This window comes from Limulus polyphemus, unplaced genomic scaffold (genome assembly GCF_000517525.1).
Source record: "Limulus polyphemus unplaced genomic scaffold, Limulus_polyphemus-2.1.2 Scaffold166, whole genome shotgun sequence".
NCBI classification, from domain to species: Eukaryota; Metazoa; Arthropoda; class Merostomata; order Xiphosura; family Limulidae; genus Limulus; species Limulus polyphemus.
In genome coordinates this window covers 613,762-637,831 of record NW_013665776.1, presented here as the reverse complement: position 1 = coordinate 637,831, position 24,070 = coordinate 613,762, and the positions used below count along the sequence as shown (strand labels likewise).

General features: G+C 35.6%; 1 protein-coding gene across 1 annotated transcript; it reads right to left on the bottom strand.

Annotated features, from left to right (window-relative positions):
* Nucleotides 1–887: 887 nt before the first annotated feature.
* LOC111084912 lies at nt 888–15,439 on the bottom strand. The gene is made up of 4 exons (XM_022381471.1): nt 15,170–15,439; nt 13,336–13,648; nt 11,520–12,041; nt 888–1,213 (listed from the first exon to the last, which is right to left on the bottom strand). Exons 2-4 carry the CDS (start codon nt 13,628–13,630, stop codon nt 888–890), a joined length of 1,143 nt encoding a protein of 380 aa, XP_022237179.1. The 5' UTR covers nt 13,631–13,648; nt 15,170–15,439.
* Nucleotides 15,440–24,070: the final 8,631 nt, after the last annotated feature.

Sequence of the window (24,070 nt, the reverse complement as noted above, 5' to 3'; positions counted from 1 at the left end):
TATAAAATGAAAACACAGACACCAGCAAACTTCATTCAGTTCAACCTTTTAGTATTTTGATACAACATCCAGATTTAGCAGGCTATTATATTACTGTATATTATTATTATTATAACTGACTTCGTTTCCTTTTCATTGCATTATCATTGTCATTATGAGTTTGATTGGAAAAGACTTTAAGAACTAACTTTTAAATAATAGCATTCGAATCGGAGCTTTTAAAGTGTTAACAGCTTCACCATTAGAAACAATAACCAGTTTGTTATATTAATTGTTAAGAATTAGTATTCAAACTGCTTTGATTCTCTTAGAAAAACAAAACATCAAACAATATATCAGATGTCTCAAAATGAAGCAGATTCGTGCATGATTTCAGGCATTAACTGAAATTACAAAAAAGTCTACACCAACATTTGCAGTCCCCTTGATAACTTCAATGTAGAATTGATAGTTCTGGTGTAGAATATCACCTCATGATCGTCGTACTGTCAATTTGACACCTCTGAATATATGCAAGTAGCTGAAGGTTCATCTGAATGATGGATTCCTTCCCATAGAGAGAGTTCTGGAATTTCCGGAAGCAAAATACGGTGGCTAGACACTTTCGTTCAATCATAGAGTAGTTTTCTCACTCTTCAACAGCTTTTTAGTGATGTATATTATGGAAAACAGTCCATGTTATTGCAGAAGTACTGCTCCAATTCTAACATCTGATGCATCGACCTGAATGATGAACGGTTTGTTGAAGTATGGCACGCTAGGGGTTTCGCGAACTTCCTAGCATGTTCTTTAACTTATAGAATGCCATCTGTTGTGGTTGTTCCCATTATACCTTGTTGGGTTGGTCTTTCTTTGTCAGGTTCGTCAGCGTAGTTTGGGGTGAATTTCTAAAAGTATCCCACGAACCCCAGGAAGAATCTGACCTGCTGTTCGGTCGTTGGAGCTGGTGCATCGGGTAGAGGTTTGGAGTCAAATTTCGTCAGCTTCCGAAAATCTATGCAGAAGTGGTTTGAGTTGTTCTTCTCCATGATTACCATTGGTGAACAGAAGGCTGAATTCGAAGGCTCAATGATTCTGGCTTCTAACATTACTTTGACTTCTTGCTTGATCAGGTCTCTCATCACATAGGGCATCTGGTAGGTCTTCATCTTTACTGGATCCCTGGTTGTGGTCTCGATTTTGTGTTGCACAAAATCTGTCTTGCCTGGTTTATCTGTGAAGAGATCTATTTACTCTTTTTTTTTCTGCTTGCCAGTCATTTCTTTACTGATATTGATATATATGTCTCATCTCAACCCAGTAGTCTTAGGTCTTGAAGCATTTTGAGGATCTTTTATTGACATTCTAAATGCTTCCAGGAGAGAAAATTTAATATCCATTTTATGCCGTGCATACATGCAAGTTGCAGAAAGAATATGCACATTAACGAGAGTATAATAGAAGATTGATAAAGACGGATGTCCCAAATAAGGAGCCCCCAGTGGCACAGCGGTATGTCTGCGGACTTACAATGCTAGAATTCAGGTTTTGATACCCGTGGTGGGCAGAGCACAGATAGCCCATTGTGTAGCTTTGTGCCTAACTTCAAACAAAACAAAAAACAAAAACCAAATAAGGAATTGTCATGAAAAAATCGCGACAAATTGCGACACCAATTGTTTACATAAACAAAAGCTCCAGAAAGTTTACCTTAATTATGCTAAATGCAACAATGCAATGGTCAACAAAAAGGAGGGATACAGTCAAATGGGAAGCCAGTTAACAGCTTCTCAAAACTCCAATTAGTGAGTAGTTTTGGTTTTGAATCAGTGAATCAGCATAACTGAACCAATTAAGTGAAGGATCTACTTGTAGATTGGGCCTGGAGAGTTATTTGAGGTATCATAATAATACCTAGAGTAAAATATAAAAATTCTTGTTTCTGGGTTGAGCAGAAGCTCTTCCCAGCGTTTCCTAATGCTAAAAACCCTGCACCTGATCTCTCTGGCATTCCAGTTAGTGAAGAAGATGGCCATTGCACAGCCATTGTTCCAGCGTCCACATACAAATGCACTGTAAATTTCAATTGAGATCTTCTCTAGTTTAACATCATTTAGTATATGAGTATATTTAGTGTAAGCTCTCTAACTACAACTGGATTCTAGCTAGAACGCAATTATGTCAGTATTTATTTCACATAATAATTTATTGGTTAATTTAATCAACATAATCTCTGAATAAATTAATTTGATAGAACAATTACAATAGCAAAATGAAGACTTTGATATTTTTGATGTAGACATGTTTGAAGGTGATTTCGGTACTTTTGATGTTACTGAATGTGTCAATATGTTAGATATGGATGTAGAATAAAGTTTAAATGTCTATCTTTGGCCTTGTCATATAAATGCTTCTACCTGCCTTAGGCTGCATACAAGCTTTCTGAAGCGAGTTGAAAGATCTCCTCCATTCAGTTTCTGGGGTCTAACACGGTCTGGTTCCTCAATTCTGACTCCTGTCCACAGTTCTTTCAATATCTGTATTGGGCCTCATACTGTTCTTCTGTACAGTAACTCGTAGGGCAAAACTCCTGTATTTGCATGTGAGACTTCTCTATAAGCAAATAATACTGTCTGCAGGTACCTGCCCCAGTCACTTGGTCTCTCCAGGTACATTACAGCATGCTCTTTAAGACTCCATTAACTCGCTTAAAAATACATTACATCTGGGGTTGTAAACAGCTGCCTAATGTAGTTGAGTCTGCACACCTCTTGAATCGGTTCTGGCCTAGCATGGCCAGGTAATTAGGGTGCTCGACTCACAATCTGCGAGTCGCGGGTTTGAATCTCCGTCCTACCAAACATGCTCGTCCTTTCAGCAGTGAGGGCATTATAAAGTGATGGTCAGTACCACTATTTGCTGGTAAAGGAGTAGCCCAAGAGTTGGCAGTGGGTAGTGATGACTAGGTGTCTTCCATCTAGTCTTTCACTGCTAAATTAGGGATGTCTAGTGCAGATAGACCTCGTGTAGCTTTGCGCGAAATTTATAACAAACCAAACTGTATTAGTTCTAAGGTTAATGGAGTCCCTCTGTCACTGAAGACTTCTTTTGGAAAGTTTATTCTGCAGAACACTTCCAGGAGGGCTTCTGCTATCGGATAGTCAACTACTGTCACCAATTACTGGTTGCTCTTGTCAAATACAGGTGATAGTGGGCCAATCAAGTCCACAACTACTCTGGTGAATGGCTCTTTTATGAGAGGCATCTTACCCATTGGCATCTTGGTTACCTTCCTTCTAGGTATTGTTTTTTGGCAGATGTCACATGACCTGCAGAGTCTTGTTACATCTCTGATAAACCTCAGCCAATGGAAATTGCTGGTGGTTCTGTCTACTGTCTTCTTTGCTCTTAGGTGTCCTCCCACAATTTACTCGTGAGCCAACTTTCTCACTTGAGTCTGGTATTCTGTTGGCACTATGATCTGTTTAACTTCATCAGTAGAACTGCCTTAATAGAGCTGTTGCAGCACTCACTTCTAGTCCTGTATTCTGTAAGTCCCTTTCCCTTTGTCTTGTGCTCGACTTTCTCCTGGGCAATGTCCCAAAGTTTCTGCAGTGACGGGGTTTTTCTTCTGGGCTTTCTTCAGTTCCAGTAGACCTACATTTAGAATGTCACATTTTTGGGATTTACTTGCTCTTCTCTTGAGCTCATGCTTCATTAGTCTCCTTTCTCTATGGTTCCTCCAAATTTCTACTGCCTGGTATATTTCCAATCACCCATCTGGGTGCCTTCATACACATGGCCCCAAGGTCTCCCAAGTAGTATAGAGTGTCCACATTTACTCTTGCTATGGGAAAACTTCTCACTGTTCCATCAATGAGCACACACAGATGTACCTTACCTATCATCTGGTCATCAGTTACTAGACTAGTTCTTACTGCTGCATCCAGTGACTTGTATGTCTTTCACTTTCTTGTCCCTGACATAACCTTCACCTACTGGCATTTTGTGGTTTGTTGGTACCTCTTGATGTTTGTCACATGCTCTGATCACTACTGGCACTGTTGACCCATTCACTAACTTGAGCTGACCATCAATCATTTAATCATGATGACAACACCCCTTTCTTGTGGTAAATCTGACAAGTTGTCTTGATTCTGTTTCTTCTGGCAGCAGCATCCATGGTAACAGTCACTCTTTTCTTGTATCTTATGAACACCATCTTTGTGGGTAGCTTCAGTTGCTTCATGTTAAAATTTCTGATGCTGCTTGTTGGTGACAGGCTTGAACTCACTTACAATGTGCCCCATTTTAAACAGGGTTAGCATCTATTCTCCCATTTGTCTGTTAATCTCCTGTCACTTTTGATAGACTCCTGCTCCTGGTCAGCCACTACTGGTTTCGACTTTAACTGGATATTTTTTGACTTGCCCATTATACTCCCTCCGTGGGTTTCCATATAAACTGTTCTACCAGCTTGATTATCTGCTCCACGTCTTTTGGTGCTCACTCTCTTAGGAACAATGGCATGTCAGTTGAGCACATGATCATGAACTGTTAAAGTATTAATAGATCTGCCAGTCTCTCAAAAATATCTTCATAATTGGCCATGGACGTCCACCTTGAGAAGTAGTGCTGCAAATGTGCCAATAACTGAAATTCAGTTTCTCCAGTGTAAGATTTCACTTCTCTGGACTTCTTCCTCAATAAGTTCATAGCACTTTAGCAATGCCACTTTTGGCTTGTCATAGTCCATAGCATCTAATACACTTGTACATACACTTGTAGGCCTTTTCTTGTGAGAAGAGGGTTGAGACAGACTACCCAGTCACCTTTGTCCCAATTCTGACTTTGGGCAAATCTTTCCTACCTCACCAGGAAAGCATCCAATATCATCTTTCTGTTCATCAATTTTGGGCAGCTTGGGTTGGTTGGTCTTGACCCCCATTGTCATTTTTGGGTCCTTCATCTTTTTGTTGGGTGAGCTTGCCAGTCTCAAGTTGTGCTCTTATTCTTTCTATTTTCAGTCAATCCCCTCTCTCTCCTTTTCTCCTTTCTCTCTTTTTGATCTTATTCTCGCTCTCTATTTCCACTCTCTCCTTTTCTTTCTTCTCTTCTTGTGCTCTTATTCTCTCTACTTCCAGTCTCTCATATCTTTCTTGCTTCCTCTTTTCTCTGTTAATGCTCTTTTTGCTCTTGTTGTTATTTAATAAGCTCTTGTAGATCATCATCTTTGAGCTCAAGTCACTCGCCCTTCTCTATCCACTTATCAGTCAGTTGACATTGATATATAGCGTGGTTGTACTCTCTACAATACTTTTGTTACCACAACAGTTGTGCATATATAAGCCTACTTTGCTCACTGTTGTTTAGATCTACCGCCGTTTACCACTTTATAATCCTGGCTGGCTCACCAATGTCAGGTTCTTATGTATGGAAGGGCCAGATTCTCTACAGTAGGTGTCTGTGACTTGTTGGTGATAAATTCAACAATAGACAAACAACACACAATAATATGTTGAAACAAGTCAAATGTATTTAAAAATGTTCATTACACTGTGGATTATCACAGTTGTATGTATAACTTTAAATAATTGTCTTTTTTTCTTCAAAGTCCACACAGGCTAGTTCAGATACTTTAGAACACAATTAAGAAGACGAATTATCCTTCCTGCTCTCTTATTACAATACAGACTGTGATAATTTCACTTTAAAAATCGCCACTATACGTTCTTTATGGTTAAACTCCAAATCACCCAATCTATATCTATCTATACTATCTAACTACCTTTATCTTATTAAGTCGAACTACATTTTGTATGCGTATTTATAGCCTGACCGAGGCATAGAACCTTCTACACTCTACGAGATATTATAATGTTATAATACTCAGTCAAAACAACGAGAAAATCTTAAAATATTCTAATAACGTGACGCAATAATACAACAAGCGTCAAGTCACAACAATTGAACTACATAACATATGAGTCGTACACAGTTACATAAACAAACCTGCGATAAACTATCACTTCTAAACATAACTAAATTTAATACTCATGCTATATTTAAACCATCTAAATCACAACACTCACATTAACTTAAACAGTCGTGTATATCTGACAATACCCGTAGTGTGCACAGTACAGATAACCCATTTTGTAGCTTTGTGCTTAAGCACAAACAAACAAATAAACTACAAACAAAACATTTCATTGTATAGGGTGTGAAGGTCTATATTTAAGAGAGACTTTATTTTTCTTTCCATTTAGGAGTGAAATCCATTGGTCTATCTGTTTTTGTTTTTTTTGTCACCTTGCCTTTCTTGGTATTTTCATTTCGGACCATTGCTGGGCATGGTTGTATATGACATGGTGCATTATATTTATGAAAGACGTATGATTGGGATGGGGGAGAGTCGCGTAGAATTTCACTAGTATATGACGTGGAGCGTTTTTACGAATGTTATAACATTACAAAAATCATTCAAACCCATAACTTATTATTAGAGAACTACCCCAAGCTCTCTTTATGGTGGGAAGGAGCCTGTCAAATCTAAAGCATAATCCCGGTTGCCACAACCATGAGATGCGTTTCTTAAGTGATTATTGTTATTTTGCATCTCGAGAAAGTCAAAGAATTTTCAGAATCATCCAGTTAAAACTAAAAAGGCTAATCGGAGGGGCGAAAGGATATACATATGTGTGTATCACTCCACCCCCACACACAATCATAGCGGACGATCGTGTTCGATTGCGGGTATTCGAACTCGCGACACTCAGATTGCGAGATGAGCGCCCATCAGGCCGCGCGTATCTGTACACGTACTAATAACAGAAGTGTGATCTTTATACGATGTTTGTCATATAATTATATTGGTATCTGTAAAAACACTAAATGTAACGTATAGCTGTTAAAGTATCCTTTGGTTTTCCTTGTGTAATTTACAGTTGTCGAGAAGAACTAGAAGGTTTTTCATCATTAACGACAAAAAAGCATTCTTTCAACTTTTCCGGTTGAGAAGAAAACCGTCGTACAATGCCATATCACTTTTGTACGATTTTATTTACACGTCATTTTATACACTGAACAAATATACACTAAAAACTAAGAGTTGGAAGCGAACAACAGTTGTCAACCAAACACAATAGCCTGTTTCTTACCATTGGATATTTGGTATTTACAGACTCTTAGATGGCCAAATCCTACTTGCGCAATTCTTAACATCATAGTACTTTGTGAGAGTGATTTTACGATATCACGTAAACCGGATGTTCAATATGAGTTGGCATTGAGAGCTAGCCAATCATAACATAGAGTTATTTGTGTCAAATAAAGTACTTCCGGTCGCAAAAGACTTTAACATGCCTGGACACTCTCTTGAAGACTTTAAACTGACGGGTATAGATACAAATTTTATATCTAATAGAAACAGGGAAACTAAAGAAGTTTATTAGATAGCACTGTTAAATACTGTAACGCTAAATGGTATCAATCTCGATCCCGGGATTGTTGACCTTCGCAAGTTTCTGAAAAGATTTTCAAAGCTAAATTCATGATTAAACTTACTTTTACATTATTAGTATTATTCTTCCTTAAATTTCTCTCTGTATTGGTTTGATTTCCTATATATATTGAGCTACATTATTATTTTCTCTATTTCCCACCGCCTTTTGCCGTTATTTAATTTAGTTTTAATTTAATTTTTGATTTTATCTTTATAGAAATTAGTTAACAATTCTTATAACTATTGTCCCACATAAGTCTTTTACGAACTTTACACATATCTTTGGCATAAAACTAAACCTCACACAAATGACTCTAGGTTATGATTGGCTAGCTCTCAAGGCCAACTCATATTGAACATCCACTTTACTTGATATCCTCATCCGAGCGAATATATTTCATCACACTCATTAAACATAACACTTTATTTTCCTGAAGAATAATAGTGAAGTATTTGAAAGCTGATCCTGTATGCTAACTAATTAACCTGGATTTTGACTGACCAATTATGGAAGTGCCCTTGTGTGGTTTGACCTAGAACTGAATTTCATTGGTTACAATACACCAGATTTTCATTGGAAGATGGCTACTGAGAAATCCGCCCACCTATCATTTCTAAACAAATCAAATTGCTAATCAGAAGGTGAATTTAAATGCATTACTGCCCCTTTAACTTAGAGATCATTACTAGAGCTGGGAGAATCATACTCTTAATCTCAAGGATTCACCAGGAGTGACGCCTCGCATTTATGGCTGTGATGAGTGGTGTATTGATCACAGCCCAACTGTGAAATCCAGCAACATGGTGAGCCTTGTTCACGTTGAATGTTCTGTCTTTCAGCTATGAGCTCTCTTTAGCCTCCTGTGGTGGATTTAATGCCAGATGACTTATTTCTTTTCACATTCTTATAGAGTAATTAATTTTAAGTGATCAGTTCAATATTATAATATTAACACGTCCAGTGATCTTTCGGTTATTTCGCAGTTGATTTGGGTATAAATACGCGGGTTTAAATGTCTGCATTCAAACACTTCCTATTTAAAGGTCTTTAGGCTGCTTTTTTTCCTCAAGACATTTCGACTCCTACTGTCTGGACGTGGGGGCTTTTGATCTTTACAATCCCCAGAGGATTCACAAACAAATAAAGTGAAATAAGACTTTTAAGCATTGCCTCAGTACTTTTGGTAAAATAATCTTTTGGTCATTTTATAATTTAACAATTAGAAAATATATTAACTTCACTACCTAAGATCTCTGGTTAAAAATTATACGATTATAATTTAAAATTTTTTTCCCTCAAGTGAAAAGCATAAATTAATATGAATTTAAGCAAAATTTATAATTATTCGATTTATTGAAAACCACCTCGCGAACCATTTCGATTTTATTACTGGAGATTTTAAGTCTAAAAGTTTTAGCTTAACCCAAAATTACAAGTTCGGGTGCAAAGTGGTGGAATTTGTCTCTGGTACTTTGTTATCTGTCACAGGACATTCAACATCCAGTGAATCAACATATAGTGATGGTTTTAGTAAAAATAATAATGTCATCAAAGATCCCGTCATAGTGTCGGAGTTTGAGTAAGCTCCACAAGTACTTAGTTGTATCTATATCTTATAAAAATGTCTGAGATATTTTCAACATTGTCATCTTTGGTTGTTTCTTTAATGTATTTGTATTTTAGGGCGAGTAAATAAGTTTTATGTTATTGTAAATATTTTAATAAAGCTAACAAGCATCCTACTTTCTGTCCCAGTGAACAGTTGCTTTTCAATATCTTACAAAAAAAAAAAGAAGTATGAAAACATTTACACGCTAATATCAAATTGATTTTAGAAGCATGATTTTCTGGGTTTTTCTTTCAATTATCATTCAGTTTATTTACTCTTTAATGTTCTATTGAGTACATGGTTACTTACAGGAGGTAATAAATAAAACAATATATGCCAGTATATGTCAATTACATCAATGCGAGGCTGTTTTCTATGGTTAACAATGTAAGTATTACGTCAGTGACAAGTGTTTATGCAGCATTTGATCATTCAAAGTCATGTCTATGTAAAATATCTAAATGACCAAAAAACTTCCCTGAACAAGACGAGGCTAATTGTATAAGAATGTTTACACATTTTCTTATCATTCACAATTTGTTCACATCTAACATGATTCATATTAATCATTGAGAATGGCGATGTAGTTTTATTTGTTTAAAACTGTAGAAGTTATTAAGTTTTTGAGACGAGTGAACGTATGATGACGTGGGTTTGAAGAAACAACGAGGATTTAAAAAGGACCAAAGAATGGTAAAATTTTCCGTTATCTGCCAGATTTATTTATTGAAAGTTCTCATGTTGACCAGTCTGTAAATGTGTTTGCACCAGATTTATCCAGTTATTAGGTCAATGTGTTTCACACCTTTTGAGTTAAGATCATTTTAGTTAAGTCAGTGTGACGTCAATGAACGAAAATGTCTTTCAGCGAGTTGTTTACTTGCTGCAAAACATTTTTTAACTTTCTTAATTTGACTTTACATACTAATCTTTCATTCTCTTTCAGCCTTTCCTTTTAAAATGCTTCTTAATGAGTTTGTTTCTTTAGCTTTTATCTCGTTTCTTCATTGTACTGAGCGTTTTCAAGTTTCATTTACTTTCTTATTGTAGCTGTAGCTTTTGAATATTTAAAAAAGAATATGCGACACAGTGTACAACATTGAATCCGATGGCTCAGCTTGGACGTAGAGCTTTGTTTGTTTGTAGTTAAGCACAAAGCTACACAATGGGCTATCTGTGCTCTGCCCACCACGGGTATCTAAACCCGATTTCTAGCGTCTTAAGTCCGCAGACATATCGCTGTGCCACTGGGGGGCTGGACGTAGAGCACTCGTAGATTTAATTTCAGTACGATTCTCTTTCATTTTGTGATCAGAGTTTGATATAAGAACATAAGGTAGGCAGTTTCTCGATTGTGGCAATACTACTTGTAGGGTCTGTTTGTTTTAGAGCAAAGTCACACTAGGATTTTTGCTGTGTCTCATGCGGAGAATCGAGCCTCGGACTTTAACGTTATAAATCTGTAAAGTTACCGCTGTCCCAAAGGTTAAATCTGGAGGGAAGTCATTACTTAGCCTTTGTTGGTTAGAAGGGCTGAGATAATAGTATTTAACGATAAAACTATGTTATACTGCATAAAATATTTCTCTAGATGAAAGAAACAGTGGACATTATCTCTCGGCTTTTTATTTTTATATGGTTAGACGTTAATATGTTTAGAAAATATAAATTTTTGAATTAAGAATGGATTTGAAACTTAATTTGAATAACTGTTGTGATTGTTCTCTTCATCATTCTAACCCAAACTTTAATAAAACTCCTAAGAAAATTCCCGTTTTGGTGCAAAACTAATGAAAACAAAACAAAGGTAAAGTGTAAGCTAATGAAGACAATTATTGTGAAAAGACAATGAACAACTAAATAATAAAGTATTGGTTTCAAGGGAGCTACACGCACATAATATGACAAAAAATTGACTTATTAGCATTTATTATAAAATTAAACAGTATACTAATGTTATTGATAGGATATCGTGGGTAATTTACTCTCGGTCCTTGACCACATAAGCTTCCCTACTATTATTTTGTGATTAAAATTTCGTCTGTAATTGCTTCTGAAAAGAACCCAAAGCAACCTTTCTTCACAATTAGGTTTTGTAAAAATAATTCCAGAGGTTGAGCTTAAATTTTTGATATTTCGAATAAGTCCTGTTATTGGTTGTTACAGACATAATAAATTAGATTCATTTGCTTACGACACCAAAGTATTTTAAATCTGAACTACAGTTCACTATAACAGTGAAATCTCCAAAAAAGTAAAAGAAAAAACTGTAATATTATATGAATACTTCGATTAACTTCATCCTCTTGTGAAAGTCGAGTAAAACGAAAATAAATGAACGACACCCATTATTATACGTATATTATAAGGTTATGTTTACATGTTTTCCCAAATCGTAAACTTAGCTACAGAACTGATAAACTTACACATGCCTGGTCTTGTAGGATTATAGATGGAGCTGAAGTTGGACTTTATTACATTCCTGGGCAGGTGTTGATTGTTGTATGATGACGATCCAATAGACGTATCTCCAGTCTGTTCTAACGGAACTAGAGCGGACTGAGAGAACGAGGCGACTGGTACAAATGATTGGATATCTGAGGGTAACTTGCAAGGCCATTGAGAAGATTGATAATAATTTCCTGATGATAGGTCTGAACATGCAAAGGTGGGTGCTCGAGAGAAACTGTTCGGCGAATAAGCGTATGTGGAACTTGAGATCGAGTGCCAGTAGTTTTGACCGGTTTGCTGTACATTTGTATAGAACGGAACCGATGAGCGAGAACTGCAGGAAGTGCATTTAAAGGTCACATTGCCGCTAGTAGACACATCTTCGTGAACTTTGGTAGTAGCCAAAACTGTACCATTCTGTGATCCTCCACTTTTATTTGATGGACCTGAACTGAAATTCCAAAACGAGGCTGGAAAATGTCGTCTTGACATGGGAGCTATTGTATTTATAAGAAAAACAAAATATTTAGAGATGATTACTCGCACCTCCTTAGCATTGTAAAAATAATCGAGGGTACTTGATAGAGGGGTGGGGGGTGGGGACTGCAAGCAAATTAAATTTGAGTGTGTTAATTTTACAGATCATACCAGACCACAGACAATAAAGTTAGAACTAAATTTTGAGATTGTACGTATTAAGCTTACTTCGAAAATACTATTGGTTTAATTAATTGTGTGAGGTATTAATAGTTTTGTTTCGAAAATATGCGCAAAACTATTGAAGGGCTATCTACTTTAACCGTCTTTATTTTTGAACTAATAGACTAGAGAGAAGACAGCTATCACCCACCGCCAACTCTTGGGCTACTTTAAGCGGATAATGGGATTTGACTTTCATTCTTGTAACGCAACCACCCCCAAAGTGCTGAACGCGTTTTTGCGGAGCGCCGAGTTTATATGATTACAAGATGCTAAGTATGGTCACTCGAATTCAAAGTCCGGTGCGTCTAATCACCACGTCACGCTCCACCAATCCAGTTATCAAAGAAGGAACTAAATAGGAAAATGACTCGAATGAGCCACAGTAGAAGAAACCTACAACAAATTTTCAATCTAAATTTTATAAATCGATTTTGACTGCAATGTCGTTAACATAATTTCGTCCTTCCACAGAATAAACATAAAAAGTTATCTTTTCAGAGAAATCATCAATACGAAAGTATTTTTTACTACATTGTTCACTTATTAGGAGCATGAAAATATCTTTTAATAATTTTAATTTTCTATTTTTGGTACCAAGTACCATTGCAAGTTTCCCTGATGTATAGTCTTCTTTTTATTGGTCTGTTGTATTCCCTTTTACCGCACATATTTTCACTTACAATACACAAATATACGTTTATTATACTTTTCATATCCAAATATGTGACTTAAAAATGGATAATCATGATGAAGTTTCAGGTGTGAAATATAAACAATTCAGATGTTTATTTAGTCTTTTCACCCACTTCTCTTTCGAAACTTCTGTATCGTTCTGATTCGTTATTAAAAACACTGTTAACTTTCCATCACTTTTTAATCTATCACAGGTTTTCAAAAGGGACTAGAAGTTACACAATATTTCCTTTAAATTGTTATTAAAAAAGCTTTCCTAAAATATATAACATATTTTCGTACAACTTATTTTCATTATACATTATTTATACATTTCATTATTCATTGTACATTAGCTACATTTCTGTTATTGATAAGCTTATTTCGTAAGTTCGCGAGAAACATAACTTCTCATACCAGTGACCAGAGATGATGGAGCTGTAGTGATCTTATTGTCAGTTGATTTTCCCTGAAGAGCCCTTGAAAAGTGCTCATCCACAACCGAATCAGCATTTCCGGTAAAATAAGTAAAGATTACGCATTTGGCTGATAGCTCACGCCTCTCCACAGCAACGGTGGCTGGATGGTTCCCTGAAGGATAGTGACGTTCTTCTTGATAGACAAACTCGAGTTCAGGACCTTCTGAGCTCAATGTTTTATTCTGTGGTTCTTTATCAACATTATATTCGGCTCTGTTAGGAATTTCGTACATTGGTAAAAAACCGTGGTCCTGAAATCAGAAATTACCAAAAACTTCTGTTTAAAGCAGACAACCTAGTCAAATCGAAACCGAAAATTAGTACGATTATCCAAGTGTTCATTTCTTACGCTTCTACTTATAATAATGCATTGTTTTATCAGTTGAGTATTCTCATTGTTAAAGACATTTTCGGTCGTAAACCCAATAATACCTCGAAGGGTTTGGCCAACTTTGTAGAATTAGGTTAGTCCTAAATCAACATACTAAGCTTAAAATGCAAAATAATCTCAACAGTAAAAATACAATAACAACTTTTCTTATGTGTCCACCCCAAGGTTACTCCGATTGATGAAAAAAGTGGCTTATGCTGAATTCTTGGAACAAAGTTGCTAGTGAAAAACAAGCTGTTGAAAACAAATTGCAAAAATCAGTCCACATTTTAAATGTTTCTAAACTTTGGCTCTGAATATATTTCATACGAAAGATTCCATAGATTGGACGCACTTTTCGATAGAACAATCTGAAATAAATTACATTAATAAATGATGATGTTTTTTATAGATGCACGTTTAAGAAAGATATTGTTGAAATAAGGAGCAAAGTGTATAAAAGAATGAAGTTTTTCAAATATGTGTTAATAAGTACGACGCTTCTAAAGTAAATAACATAATTATGACATAAGATGCAGATTAGTACGACATTTATAAGTTACGTGTCGATAAGAATGACAAATGCTCATGTCACATCTTCCCTTTTCCTAGTAAACTTTGCAAATGTTAAATGTTTTTTGTTATTTTTCCTCCTTAGGTTGTGTATTATGTTCTTCTCAGATATAAGATTCAGATTTTGAACTGTGTTTGATATTTTAGTATTTGTGTGGATTACATTGAATATGTTGCAATTATTTGGATTATTTGTGGTAATAAGAAGGATCTGCCTTTGTTCACTTTCCACATCTTTTTAAGTTGGTTTCAGTAATAATTCTGGTCGTGGAATTTTCTTGACTTCTACAATACCGGTATAATAGATGCCTATAGTGATTTTTTTGCCGGATTTCTTTATCAGTGTATTAAGAATTGATAGTTTATTGTTATTAGTTTCCACTGTGAATTCTAAGGAGTCTTAAAGAGAATTGAATATATATATATATTTACGAATTGTCTATCCTCTCTTTATTTGTTACAAAATAAAAACAATCGTCTAAATATATCTGCTAAATCTGTCTTCTATATTTTACAAATTCATTTCCGAAATATTTTTCTTATGTTTTTTTCTAAATATCTCAGCACCAGGCTGGCACAAGTGGGTGCTAGTTTTCTCTTACATTTGAAAACTTCACCCACTTATAATCCACACATTTATTATATAATTTTTATTTCTAAGCTATAAAGTTAGTTCACTTTTGATCAGAAGATGTTGATAAATAGTCAACATTTTAACTAGAGACAACCAAATCAACATATCATTCTTGATGAAGGTCATTGAGTTAAATCTTCCGCCTCGTTACTACACTTACTGAACGTTAACATCTCTGTTCTTAATTATACTTACCTTGTTATCGGAATAAGAGAAGTCGAACAGGACGGGAGAACGAGGTTCAGTTAAGTGTGGACTGAAAGCAGGATGCACGTGTTTTTGCTGCTTGCTTCTCCACGTACAAGTGAAAAACACTCATTCACTTCTTACTTCAACCCAGAACCTGTTGACTTGTTTCTATCCCAATTTTGTTGTCTTCTAGTGATTTCGTTGGTTTTCTGAGCGATTATATATCATGAAACTGTACTTAGTTTTATTAAGTATATTCAAAATATCAGTAACAGCGGTGACTTTACACATCACTTACTAACTACAGTATGTGAAAACAGCAAAAACGTTAGCTGATTGTATGAGAACATCTGCTTCTAGTAGCACCACCTTACGGTAGAATATATAACAATAGATTTCTTTAATGTTGCAGAATGACGCTTTAATATGCCATGAGCCGCAAAAGGGATAGAAAATAAACGTCCATTCATAAGCCGCGCCTACTTTATATGACGTAGGCAAGTATTACCAATCGTAATTGGTTTGAGCAAGTTATTCAGGGAAGCACGTGGGAAAACGTGGAGTTGCTATGGTCTCGTAAGTGATTGTTTGCTTATCTTGAGGCCAACGTGCAAATAATCAAACGGATTTGTTGGAGTGTGGTGTTCGTTATTTTTTAAACATTTTTGTACATAGTATGTTATCTTTATTTGGAGCTTATGAGCATAAGCGGTAAAATATACATTGTTTGTGTCTGTATATATACACACATATACATTAGCTTTTTCGTAAACTGACCTCAGTAAATGACAGCTAGAAATATATATATATTACACGTATTAAGGCTTTGCTTATCACAGTTTAATATATTTCAGTAATGGTGGTCTGTCATGGAAGAACGTAATGGATGAAGGACTACAAATGTTTCGCCCCCCAGTGGCACAGTGATATGTCTACGGATTTACAACGCTAGAAACCGGGTTTCGATACCCGTGGTGAGCAGAGCACATATAATCCATTCTGTAGCTTTGTGCATAATTACAAACAAACAAATAAATGTCTTTTTTGATTGTACTTTTATAGAGTTCAATGCTGTATAATCGGACGTAATCATCTGAACATGGCCCTTAAATTTTGCTTTTATAAGTTCAACAAGTGTTCGAAATTCAGAATCAAATTCTATCAAAAGGTTTATAAATGCATTACACTTTGCCTGATTCAATGAACATCTCATTTTTTATTTTATTCTTGTGAATTGAATATCTTGATAGAACATTTATCTGATATGCTGAAGGGGCCCTGTTTCAACAAAGCTTTTCTGCTCTGTTTGGCAAATGCCCCAACGAAAATTTCCATCCTTGTTTCATTGTGTTCTGGATACAGATATTGATTTGGCGGCAATTTTTTCCTTATGAAAAACTTGGTGCATAGTCCATGACCATTTCTTAATTAATGCAACTTTATAGCTTTAGGAAGTAAATATTTGGTTATATTATACAATTTACTGAAGGGGATATACAAATAACTAGAAGTAGATTATATAATATCATGAAAGTTATTTCTAATATGCCATCAATGATTAACTGTGCATTATATATTAATTTTCTGTATACAGTCGTAGATGAAACAAAGTAAACGTTCACTCGAACAAGTCCTGAGGCTTGATACTGATTTGCTTGTTTGTATGCTGAATATTGCGCAAAGCAACTCGAGGGCTATCTGCGCCAGTAATCCATAAATGATAGGCCAGAGGTAAGGCAGTTAGTCAAAACACCCAACGCAAACTCCTGGGCTAGTTTAATCGATTGACTGTAACTTATAACGACCCCACAGTTGAAAGTGCGAGCACGTTCGGTTGTTGTGGTATTTTCAAGAAGAAATATACAGGTTCGTTCAGAAAATGAAAGTGATATGGCCTTGTGGTTAGGGCACTCGACTTGCAATCTGCTGGTCGCAAGTTCGAATTCCTTCACCGAACATGCTCTCCTTTTCAGCGTGTGTTTTCAGCGTGTGTGTGTGTGTGTGTGGTGGGGGGGGGGTATGGTGTAATCGTCAGTCCCACTATTCGTTGGTAAAAGAGTAGCTCAAGAGTTGGTTGTGAGTGGAGTTTTCATCTAGCCTATCACGTCTAAATTAGGTACAACTAGTGCAGATAGCCCTCGAGTAGCTTTGCGCGAAATTCAAACAAACAAACTGATCAGGTAACTAAACTGAGTCTTTCTAGTGTGTATGTAAAATAATAAAATTGGACAAAATTGGTAAAAATTAAAACCTTTATCATTGTACAAACTCAGCGTATGTAGTTGCTCACACGAAAATACAAATGCTTCTATCAAGTTGTGATTAGTCCCACAGCTTCCTATCTCTCTGTCGAACTAAACACAATGACATTAAAAATGAGTCTTTATAGAATGGCTCGGCATGGCCAGGGGGCTAGAGCGCTCGACTCGCAATCTGTGCCGTGGGGCGTTATAATGTGACGGTCAATTCCACTATTCGTTGGTAAAATAGTAGCCCAAGAGTTGGCGGTGGGTGGTGATGACTAGCTGCATCCCTCTAGTATTTATTATTGTACAAACAAAAAAAACTCAGCGTATGTACTTGCACACATGAAAATACAAATGCTTCTATTAAGCTGTGATTTGTCCCACAGCTTCCTATCTGTCGAAATAAACACAATGATATTATAAATCAGTATTTAGTTTTGCGCGAAATTCAAAAACAAACAACAAACTTTATAACCTCCTGGTAAAACTGGCCAAAGAAAGATCGCCAAAATGTACAGCTAAACTCGCTTTCTTTGTCCAGTCGACGGCGTCACTTTGTGACCTTTGTTTCCTCACAGCATTTGTCGGCTGTTACATTGAGTCAATTTCGTCAATAATCTTTTTGATCTTGATGCAATATATTACTACAATATTCTATCGGACATAATAGACATCACTTACTATAGGAAACAAACTGGAAAAGGAGTATTATGGACCACTAGTTGCCGTCATTACAGCACGAAAACTGAATAAATGAAAAATCTATAAAAAATAACAACAAAAAAACTTCAATATCACCGAAATAGTTAGAAAACGTACGATATGTCAGCATATCACATGTGGAGGGGATTCAAACCCACGACCTGCAGATTACGAGTCAAACGCCTTAACCATTAGACCCTTGAGATTTGTCTAATCTTAATTCTTCAACAAGTTCTCGATCTTGTGATTAAATGTCGATAACGTTAATATACGGAATTCCAAGTGTTAGCTTGAGAATTTGGTAGTGTTTTGTTTCTTTGTGAGAGTGTTAAAGTATAGAAAGTAAATTCAAATCATAAACCGACGAGAAGTAAACTAATCAGAGTTGTTTCAATGTGTTTAAACGTTAAACATAAACATCAGTTAATTTTAATGGATCGTGGAAATTGAGGTTATTTACTAGAGATAGAAAAGCACATGAGACGGTGTGAGATATTTTTTAAAAAAAGGAAGTGGGTGTTAGAAAAAGCCCCCCAGTGGCACAGCGGTATGTATGCGGAATTACATCGCTAAAAACCGGGTTGTCGATACCCGTTGTGGGCAGAGCACAGATAGCCCATTGTGTAGCTCTGTGCATAATTAAAAACAAGCTTTAGAAAAAACTCAAACCTTTCTCCTTGAATTTGCTTTTCATCCTTTGTTATTTTTCAGTCAGGTACAAATTGATCCCCTGATTTCACTTGTTTATTTGGCGTTCGTCGTTGCTTCTTTTGACGAAACGAACGCTGCAGGATATTGAAATATCAGTTACTTCTGTGAACAAAGGCATGTTCTTTGGTCCACAGACAGAACAAGGACAGAACAGTCAATGGTCTATAGAAAAAGACTACTGGCTGCTACGTCCCTGTCCCCCGGTGGGACAACGGTAAATCTACGAATTTACAACACTAAAATCAGGAGTTCAATTCCCCTCGGTGGACAGAGTAGATAGCCCAATGAGACTTTACTATAAAAAATACACACACACACGCTATGTCGCTTTTGTTTTTTATCCTGTTAATAACAGCAGAAAACAGGTAATTGGTATCTTTCTGTTGCAAATATCTACCCCATCTGTCCGGGATCCTGAGAAGCTGTCCTGTTTGCTTCTGTCACCGGGTCTGTATTTTATTTCTTGTCATATTAAACGTTTTGGCCAAACTTGTCAATAATTTTAGTTTTACTGCTTATAACTTAAGTATCGCAAGCTAACTTATTAAAGATAAAATTGCCAAGTTTTTGGGAAGCTCTTTTTGTAATTTTCATTAATCTAAAAAAAATACATTTGCTTATAAAATATTGCTATACAGTGAAAATATTTAATCAGCGCAAGCGCAACTTTTACCGATTCCCGTGAGATAGAATTCTTATCATTAACTTACTCCGAGAAAACATAATGAAGCACAACAAATTTAAATTAGTTTCATTCTCAACGGACATATAAATTATGTTACATTAGGTCTTTATATTTCATTTGTCTAATAAAATTCGAACGAGATGACTAGTTGTCAGGAATATCCTAAATAATTTATAAAATGATTAATGACACCAATCTCGCGATTCTGCACGTACTTTCACATTTTCCTATCTTAGTCAGAATTTCAATTACGTTTTCACTGAAACAAAATGTTATGACAACATCCAAGCTAAAGCATTTATACTAATATTTCTAATTTATATTCTTGAGGACATTAGTTCTCAGGAATCTTATATTTACAAAATATTAATTTGAGTGGAAGAGAGATTGTTTCAGAGCCGATCCTAATTTCGATTTGGAATAGCATTGTATGACAAAACAATGGGATTTAACCGTTACTCTTGTAGCGAACCCACAAACCAAAAGTGCGGAGCGTGTTTTTGAGGCAATGGAAAATGGACAATGAACCGTCGTATTCACAGTTAAGGCACGCCAATCAATGAACTACGCCTGACCCTTAAAGAAACTTTTATATTTTAGTGCAAATGTGTACAATAAGCTATCTGCATTTTGTTCACCACTGGGATTCGAATCCCGGATCTTAGCATTATATATAAGTCCGTATAGTCATTCTCAACGGGATCCTGAGAAGCTGTCCCCTTTGCTTCTGTCACCGGGTCTGTATTTTATTTCTTGTCAATAATAATTCTTGGCGATTATAAATGAGGGCTCATACGACTAAAACACACTTTAAATAACACACTGGGCAAGTTCTGTGTAAAAAAAAAGTATATAATTGAATACTGGTTTCTCTTACTTAGAAAATGGAATTACAAATTTTATTCATTAAAACCTTTCAAATAATTTTATTTGGTTTACTCTCAATTTTTTATATATTTTTCGGTTCCAGTTTTAACAAATAATTAAGCCTAGTTACTTATAAGTTTTATTTTTGTAAACTAACCAAGCAGTTAATTTCTCTAAATTTTATATGTTGAATAGTTCCAAAAACTAGAAACTAACTTATTGTGTCATATTTGTGTATGGATATATATATACGATATATGGAAAATATTTTTATATTTTTTATTAATGTTGAATAACTGCTATTTCCTCGATTATAAATTATTAATAAATATTTTTAAATGTGGAATTATTAAACATTTACTAAATGAGTGCTCATATGCATAAAAACCGGGTTTCGATACACGTGTGGGGCACAGCACAGATAACCTATTGTGTAACTTTGTGCTAAATAACAAAGGAAGAAAGAAAACAGATTCATTTAAAAAAAATATTGATGATGTTGGAAAAGACAGAAAGAGGGGAAATAAACAAATTGATAGTTGGTAAAAATTAAAGACGACAAACATGGAAGGCTAGAATTGTAGACTATAAGTCTCGTTACTAAATAAGTAATATTTTGATAACGTTGGTTTGGCTGTTGTTAAGTGCAAAGCTATACAATGGATTATCCGTGCTCTGAATACCAGGGTATTGAAACCCAACTTTTAATGTCGTAAACTTGCAGACTTATCGCTGAGCCACTGGAGACAATATATTTTTTGATAATGCTCTACATAAAGTTAATAATAAAACCATTTTAGACTGATTTTATTTATAAGTGTCACTACGTCTACATATGAATGTTTGTTTGTTTTGAATTTCGCGCAAAGCTACACGAGGGCTATCTGCGCTAGCCGTCCCTAATTTAGCAGTGTAAGACTAGAGGGAAGGCAGCTAGTCATCACCACCCACCGCCAACTCTTGGGCTACTCTTTTACCAACGAATAGTGGGATTGACCGTCACATTATAACGCCCCCCTCGTGAGATATTATCAGGATTATGGTCGAACATATCGATAACAGTGAAGGTTTGGTTTGGTTTATTAAAAAATATAATGAAGTTTACACTTGTTCTATAGGAAAGAATCGAACGTATTTCACAAGAAAAGACAAGGAATTGTAAGAAGTATCTTGATTGTGTAATATTAGTCACGTCAAAATTTAAGCCATGCCAAATCTACACATCAAAATAGACCTAATCTATTATCATACGACTAGAACACACTTTAAATAACACACTGGGCAAGTTCTGTGTAAAAAAAAGTATATAATTGAATATTAAATTTATAAAACGTATAAACACATCACTAATAAATCGAGCAGAGTTGCAAAGAATAATTATAGTTTCATCCTACGAGGATGGGAAATAGACTACATTACAAATAGACTGTTTAATTCTGAATATTGTTACGTCTCTGTTCGTTAGTTATTTTCCCGTAAATTCGTTCCGACGAAACTTTAGCGATACAAGTCCTTTCTTAAATAAAACTGGTTTATTCTTTCCGAATACAACTTTACCGATACACTTAATTTCAACAGTCGCTCTATAACAAACGCTAGAACGTCTCACGTGATCGTGCTCGACAATACTCAATTACACACTCTCTGACTGCAGTTCAATTACTCACTACCTACACACATTGTCCAGTCACGCTGTGACCACCCCATATATACCAGACCTACCCCCAATCTAGCAATCTCCCGACAATTCACGAAGGTTCGAGAAAGAATGGCGTGATACTAGTCACGTGACCTCTCTGACGCAACAACATTTTATTCTGCATGCTAGAACTACCTGTAGTTTTGCTTCGTAATTCTATCTTTGGTGGATGTCTACAGTCCCTAGCTATGTGAGCTTTTAGTCCACAGTTAAAACATTCTAACTGTTCATTCATTTTCTAAAAACAATTTTTATGATATACTCTACTTTACCACAATTAAAGCGTTTAGCATCCACTGGCTTATTTTGCTTCTTTTTCTGACAGTTTACTCTGTCATTTTTATTATTCACAGCATTCATATCAGAATACCGGGTCTGTATATCTGCTTTTCGCATAGCTATTCTTTAGTAACTACTTCAATTGAATATTACAGAGTCACATCTGGAGTATTTGTTTCATTTATATTTCGTCTCGTTATAATACTTGTTAAACCCTGTTCATAGTCTGACTTCAAACTGTGCTGTTTCATCAACTGGTTAGGATGTCTATATGCCCTATGACGTCTGTTAACCTAGCTCCTGTAACTTGTCACCAAATACTCTAAATGATTCCCCTCTCTGTTGTGTTCAAATGTGGACTTGTGTCAGTAAGGTGTTTCTCGCATTATATATTCTTCTGCCAACCTTTGTGCTAAAAATTGAAAGTCAGTAGTATGTTTAAGCTCATTGTAAACTCTAACATAGTGCTTCGCATCTTCTGCTGTTCTTTGTCTGATAATATCTACTTTTTCGTGCATCTGTCCAACCTGATATTCTAGCCTCTTTATCAATAAAATTCTCAATATCGTCATCAGTTTTACCATGAAACACCAGTATAGAGTTTGTCAAATAGGTCGCACCACCTTGTCCTATCGTGGTTAGTGGAACTGTTGGAGCAGCTGCAGCTTCTAGGACAGCATTTGCCATAGCTCATGCATCCTCTTCTGTTTTAATATTCACCTCTTTTACTACTTATTTATACTTATACTAACTGAAATTAGCTTATTTCAACTTCGTTTCCTTATTCTTTATAACATATTGTTGGTTAACCTAAAATCCTAATGTGCCGCACCAATTTGTAATTGGTGTTTTTATCGTGGGTGTGACTTTCACTTGTTACAAATGAGGATACTTACGCAGTCGTTGGCTAGACCAAATCGAGGAGGTTTATGTAAAGAATGAAGAATGCACTGAAAAACTGAAATAACATAAAAACATACTTGTTCATATACACATATATCATACATATAAGTTTATCCTCTTCTAACCAGTTTGGTACGCCTTTAATAATTCTTCGAAAATACTCATCACAATTTCAACTGCATTCAGCAATTTATTAATTACCTCGATTCTTGCTAATTCCATTGACATACTACAAACACTACACTACTAGACAAAGTACAAATGTTAATACAACTTACACAATGTTTGGGTAACAGATGCTTTCTACGACGACTAATACGGACATCAGCTGACGTTAGGTGAAGTAAAAGTGACATAAAAACATACTTATTTATACACATATATATCATACAAAATGTTCCTCTTCTAACGAGTTGGATACTCCTTTAATAATTCTTCGAAAATAGTCATGTACTAATCCTGAATAAGCCATAAAGGAGAAGCGTTGGTTAAAATATAAGTTCTCTTTTAGTTATCTGATGTGTAAAGTTCGTTTTTTTCCTCTAACTTTTCTTATCAAAATGTGTAAATCCTTCCAGCATACACTACAAATTTGGAAAGACACATCAAGTTTATTTGTCTCAGAATTTCACACAAAGCTAAACAATGGCTATCTGCTTATAGACGTCCCTAATTTTCAATTGACGACCCGGACTAGAAGGAAGGCAGATAGTCAATAACACCCATTGCTAGCTCTTAAGCTGCTCCTGTCTTATCGAATAGTAGAGTTTGACAATTGCTCACACAGTGCACGTAAAGCTTCCAAAGTGTAGAGT

Excerpts from the sequence above, each read along its gene's own strand:
- LOC111084912 (XM_022381471.1), bottom strand. The coding sequence starts at position 13,630 with ATGTACGAAATTCCTAACAGAGCCGAATATAATGTTGATAAAGAACCA. Across the intron at positions 12,042-13,335 it reads TCCATCATCTCTGGTCACTG|CTCCCATGTCAAGACGACAT; the intron begins GTATGAGAAGTT and ends TAAATACAATAG. Across the intron at positions 1,214-11,519 it reads TCCTACAAGACCAGGCATGT|ATAAACCAGGCAAGACAGAT; the intron begins GTAAGTTTATCA and ends ATCTCTTCACAG.